Here is a 6,566-nt window from a genome sequence, read left to right as displayed (position 1 = left end):
GAGAAGAGGTGAGCATTATATAATTATCAGTATGTGCTTATGTTTATACCACCAGACCGTAATGGGTAAAGGGGACCTGTCACCTACGCATAACAAGCTGCGCGATAAAAGACGTTTGCTAAAAAGATGGAACCCAAATTATTTTTTTCATGAAAGCAGCCGTACCTGTTATAAAGTCTTTAAATATCTGAGCTGTCAATTAAATATTACCTGCCCCGCCTCTATGCTTTCACTTTCCATTCAGCACTTCCTAGATGTCACTGCTCTCCCTACATTCCCCCTCCCTCCTAACACATTATAATTGTGTAGGGCACTGTGTATGGACATTAGGTCCCCAATTCTGGTGAACACACAAAGATTTTGAGGTGATACAGAACTTGTCTTAATAGCATTATACACAAAATGGCTCCTGCCTGCGTACTGTGATTGTCGAATTCCAAGGCTGAAGGAAACAAAATGTAAATAATAAAAGTAGTGTAAGTACATTTTATTTTGCTCAGCTAACATGACAGAAACCGATTTGGAATTATTTTTTAGATTGACAGGTCCCCTTTAAGTAAGAATAGTACCCAGTCCAGTCTGTGTTGTTATAAATTTCCATTAATTATATTATATTCTCTGTATAACTGGATTGTTGACACTTTTGTTGCCAGTCTGTTTCCAGAAACTCAACACAGTACAAGGATTATAATTTATAAGGTTAGCAGTCTGCCTCCGTACTTCTCGCTTATATTCTGACCTTCGGTACTTACTCACCGCCTGTGATTTCTGGTTTGGTGGGACGATAAAGACATTCTGAATCTGCATCATTGCCGCAATGCTTAGGATCTCAGCCGAACAACCAAAATTCCCTAAAAGATAAATGGTGCAAAGTAATGGGCAGCCTAAAAGTGCGGCCATCAAACAAAAAGCATATAATGTAATCAATAAAATGAGATATGCAAAACATTACATTACGCTTCTTTATTTACACTCAAACAGGATAGTTACAGGACAAAGTAAATAGATGAAGCTCACTGTATACACAAAACATTCATTCCTTCTAAAGGTCGACTTACACAGAAGTTGGCCCCTTCAGACCAAGTCGGCAGTTTATGGCCCATGTATGGGGCCCTCTGAAAGGTCTGCCCTACCAATATCTGCCCAAAACAAATTGAACAGATATCAACCAAACAGGTTTAAAAATCACGTTGGGGCATGAACAGCTGGTTGATATGGCCTTGTCCCCATTCCTCTGCTTTCCTTTCGTTGTGAGCCGATTGTTTGGCTCAACATTGCCCACATCAAGGTACCCAGGGTTGTGCACATGAGCAATACGTACATTTTCAAAAATGAAAAGAATAAGAAATAGCCATTGTTTACATGGAATACAAATTATTCAACTTGTATTATATCATATATGAAAGAAACTAAAAAAATTGATCTTTGTTACTGGAATCAAAAATATCAAAATAAAGAGACCATGTAAGTTTAGTAGAATCTTGAGACTTATCTTTAATTGACTTCATTTTCAAAGCTTCCTGCCAACTAAGTTGATATAGGTATGTGGTAATGTCCAATACTTTTTAGGAGGCAGCCATAAGCAAAGTTCTCAATGTCTTAGTTTCATGGGTCACAGAATAGAATAGGTACCGGCACTCAAGGCGATTACAAACAGGGGACAAGCCCCTTGTGTTTATAGCGTCACAACGTTTCGGGGTCGTTACCCCTTCGTCGGTTTATACAACCACTTACGTTTACAGGGTTTAAATAACCAAACAACCCACCCCCTTATGAATAAGCAAGTGTCCAAACTCCTCATGAATAATAAGTGTCCATTGTCCACAAGGTCCCTTATCTGGATAGTATTGAAACAAGTCCAGTGTACAGTGTCCATATAAAGAAGCATTAAATAAAGATTAGAAACAAACAGTATAAATAATATAAACCATTCAAAGTATATTCCAACAAATCATGAGAACAACTTTCCCTAATAACGAGAAAAGAACAGTAAATTACCTCACTCTGGACACAATTCACTTTTTTTCATATTTGTATCTGGAAAGAAAAAAAAAATTTTTTTTTTCCTATTTCCTCATGAGTTCATCTAGTTTATAACCTCTGAAAAAATGATGACCAAATTTATGGAGAGAGGTTATAAACTAGATGAACTTAAAAGAACAAGGAAATAGGAAAAATACCAAGGGAAAATTAGCTTGAGCAGAGAAAAAATAAATAAATTTGAAAGAAACCCCCTTTGTATCAACATATGACGTTAATTCCAAATTTATAAAACAAACGATTCTTAAATACTGGGGTATCCTTAGTAATAACTCAAAAACAGCTAATCTGTTTTCCTCTCCTCTATATTTTTTCGTATAAGCGAGGAAGAAACCTTGAGGAGCTAATTAAGCAAAAAGGTATAGTACATCGAAAAAGATCCCTACAGGTACTTATCCGTGCCATAATTGTGGTCATTGTAATGGCATCATTAAAGGTGAGAATGTAATGCATCCACTGAAAGGTCCAAACCTATTCCTATTCATCCATTAACATCTTCCACCCTCTCTCTGTGCGTGAAGCTGTCATTTACAGACCCCCATCAGCCTCCTCCTCTGCTGCCTTCCTTTCTGACTTTCACACCTGGTTTTTTTTCTTCCTCTGCACTGAAAGCCCTGCAATCATTCTTGGGGATTTCAACTTCCACATTGATGATGCTTCACAACCCTGGCCCTCTTGTTTTCTCCGCCTAACCTCCTCCTTTGAGCTCCAGCAGTGGACAAACACCCCTACTCTTAAGGACGGCCACTTTCTGGATCTAGTGTTTACTAAAAAACTCTCTCTCTCTGGTTTTAACAGTGAACCCTTCCCCCTTTCCGATCACAATTTGATTACATTTTCCATTTCTCACTCTCTGTGCCCACCTGCTTCTTCCCCACTGTCTTAGTCCGGGATACACGTGACATTGACCTTCCAGCCTTAGCTCAGTCTTTCAGGTACAGTCTCATTTCCCTTAAGGAAACGTCTGATCCTGATATCCTGGTGAGTATAATCACTTACTATCCTCAACCATTGGCTCATTTGCCCCTTTACAGGCTAAGTGTTCACGTGCTCTGAACCCACGACCCTGGCTGAATTCACAAACCAGATACTTACGCTCCTGCACGAGATCTGCTGAACGTATGTGGAAAAAATCCCGTACGCAAGCAGACTTTATTCACTATAAATTTCTATTGTCCTGCCTCAATTCTGCCTTGTCAAAGGCCAAGCAAGAGTACTACAGTACCCTTATAAACAATCACAAATCCAACCCACAACGCCTGTTTTCTCTATTCAATACTCTTCTCCATCCCTCATCAACAGTATCAGTCAACCAGACACACTCTCCTCAGGACTTTGCTGATTTTTTTAAAGACAAAGTAGAGTCCATCCGCATTCAGATCCCTACCTCTACTAAAGTAAACCAGCTCCTCCTTCCTAAGCCCCCTTCTGCATGTCTTAATTCCTTCCCTCCAGTAACAATGTCTGAAGTCTCCAAGCTTCTTTTGTCCTCCCCACTCACAACTTGCCCCCTTGACCCTATGCCTTCTTCTCTGCTCAAACACTGTGTTGCAGAGCTTACCCCACTACTTACATCTTCAATTCTTCTCTAGCTTCTGGAACCTTCCCTTCTCCTTTCAAACAGGCCTGTGTAAAGCCTATTCTTAAAAAGGCCACGCTTGACCCAGCCTGTCTATCAAATTACCGTCATGTCTCCCTTTTACCACTTGCCTCTAAACTCCTAGAGCGTATTGTGTTCTCCCGTATTACTAACTTTCTACACACCCATGATCTGTTGGACCCTCTGCAATCTGGTTTCCGGCCTGGTCACTCTACGGAGACTGCTTTGTGCAGAGTTACAAATGATCTTCAGGTTGTCAAAGCCAAAGGTCACTTCTCCATCCTTCTCCTCCTTGACCTATCATCTGCATTTGATACAGTTGATCACTCTCTCCTGATGCAGATTCTCTATTCGCTTGGGATCCGTAACCAGGCTGCATCTTGGCTCTCTTCTTACCTTTCTAACCGATCATTCACTGTCTCCTATGATAACAAAACCTCATCTCCAGTTCCACTTAATGTGGGGGTGCCGCAAGGCTCCGTACTTGGTCTGCTGTTGTTCTCCCTGTACACTCTGTCTTTGGGAGATCTCATCCATCCATTTGGCTTTAATTACCATCTGTATGCTAATGATACCCAAATATATTTATCCACCCCTTCATTAACAGCTGAAACAGAGGCTCAGATCTCTAACTGCCTCCTGGCTATCTCAAATTGGATGAACCAGCGCCACCTCAAACTCAACCTAACAAAAACTGAACTTATCATCTTTCTACCTAAGCCTGGTCCTACTCCCCTATTTACTATCTCTATTGATGGCATGCTCATTAATCCTGTCAACTCAGCTCACTGTCTGGGGGTAATCTTTGACTCCTCTCTCTCCTTCTCTGATCATATTAACACCACTGTCAAAACCTGTCACTTTTTCTTACGCAATATTGGCAAAAGCCGTCCCTTCCTTTCACCTGATACATCCAAGGCGCTCATGCATACTCTCATCCTATCCCGACTAGATTGCTGTAACCTTCTACTAACTGGCCTCCCTAACTCCCATCTCTCCCCTCTACAGTCTGTATTAAACACTGCTGCAAGAATTATCCTCCTCTCATCCAAAAGGGTACAGGCCCCTCCGCTGCTGAAGTCCTTATCATGGCTTCCTATAAAACAAAGAATAACTTATAAACTCCTCCTCATAACCTTCAAAGCCCTTCATTCCTCTGCACCTAACTACATCTCATCTCTTGTCTCTCTATATGTTCCTGCCCGAAACCTCCGCTCCTCTCAGAGCAACCGCTTGGTTGTACCCCCCCCACTACTACTACTGTTTCCCGTATCAAACCCTTCTCTCTTGCGACTCCTTATATTTGGAATGCCATTCCTGAATCTCTCAGGAGAGAATCCTCTTTCAATGTTTTTAAAACAAAACTCAAAGACTACCTCTGGGAGCACCTGGATAACACCTGAACTGGCACTTATATAACAGTATAACAAACTGTAACCCCCAGCACCTTAATACCCCTCTGAATTGTGTCTGTATGTTACCCTCCCATTTAGACTGTAAGCCATACGGGGTAGGGTCCTCTAGCCTTTTGTTTCCTTGACACTGAGCACTTAATCTGCATTGTAATTATATTTTATATTTATGTGAATTGTATTCTAATAATGAACTTATTGTTACTTTTTATTCCAATGACCCCTTGTTTGTTACTACTAATTTATTGTTTTGTTGTACAGTGCTTTGCCCTCAAGGAGCGCTTTACAAATAAAAATATACATACATACAAGGTGACCCATATAACACTAAAGGTTTTCACACGTGTAACTCAAAGGGGGTCATATATTGCATTAAATGCCCATGTGGCATGGCATATGTGGGCCAAACACAAAGACCAGTAAAAGTTCTCCTCAATGAACACAAATCTGTAATACGAAATTTCCAACCAGACTGTGAGGACAAACACAATAACAAAAAACAAGAAACAACCTTAGCTAAACATGGGATTTCACAATTATGTTGGCAAATCCTAGAAAAGGTAAATAAAAGCAAGGACATGACGTCAAACAAAAATGATTGCAATGTGAGAGCTATTGGATTTGGGCATTGCAAACACAGACCCCCAAGAGGGCTCAATAAAGAATTTAGCCTAACATGTTATTTATAAGAGTATGTACATTTCTATGTATTAAATCAATCTTTTTTTCTTTCGAGATACCAATATAAATAAAAGTGAATTGCATCCAGGTTATGGTAATTTACAGTTCTTTTCTCATTATTAGGGAAAGTTGTTCTCATGATTCGTTGGAATATACTTTGAATGGTTTTTATTGTTTATACTTTTTGTTTTTAATCTTTATTTAATGCTTCTTTATATGGACACTATACACTGGACTTGTTTCAATACTATCCAGAAATGGGATATTGTGGACAATGGACACTTATTTTTCATGAGGAGTTTGGACACTTGCTTATTCATAAGGGGGTGGGTTGTTTGATTATTTAAACCCTGTACATGTAAGTGGTTGTATCAACCGACGAAGGGGGAACGACCCCGAAACGTTGTGACGCTATAAACACAAGGGGCTTGTCCCCTGTTTGTAATCGCCTTGAGTGCCGGTACCTATTCTTTTCTGTGACTACTTTGGAAGTGCCGTCTTCCCAGGGTCTGTGCACCAGACTTATATCCATTTGAAGGGCCCGGTTGTGCGCTAGTCTTCCTTGCTTTAGTTTCATGGGTGAAATCAATTTTAAACTAGAAAATCACATGCAAAAAGCCCAGGGTAAGGGATCCCTGGAACAATGATGGTGGTGTGGACATTGATGGTGGTGTGAAAAACTATAGATTAGAATCCCAAGCCGATGCACTGTTCAGCAATCGGCAGTGCAGAGAATTGCAATTTAATTCACTGGGGCATGGTGGGAATGTCTAGCCACGCAGCAGGGAAGACGTGCTTCTAGGCGATCCAGGCAGATTCAGGCATATTTCGCC

General features: G+C 40.5%; 1 protein-coding gene across 2 annotated transcripts in view; it reads right to left on the bottom strand.

The window, feature by feature from the left end:
- dhx35.L (DEAH-box helicase 35 L homeolog) overlaps positions 1-6,566 on the bottom strand; it is a 35,597-nt gene that overhangs the window by 5,118 nt on the left and 23,913 nt on the right. For both annotated transcript variants that reach the window (XM_041576526.1, XM_018235203.2), the window contains one exon: positions 757-851. In XM_041576526.1, the coding sequence (XP_041432460.1) occupies positions 757-851 (95 nt within the window). The remainder of the gene's footprint in view (positions 1-756; positions 852-6,566) is intronic.

Source organism: Xenopus laevis, chromosome 9_10L (genome assembly GCF_017654675.1).
Source record: "Xenopus laevis strain J_2021 chromosome 9_10L, Xenopus_laevis_v10.1, whole genome shotgun sequence".
Classification (NCBI taxonomy): domain Eukaryota; kingdom Metazoa; phylum Chordata; class Amphibia; order Anura; family Pipidae; genus Xenopus; species Xenopus laevis.
This window is presented reverse-complemented; position numbering and strand designations above follow the sequence as displayed.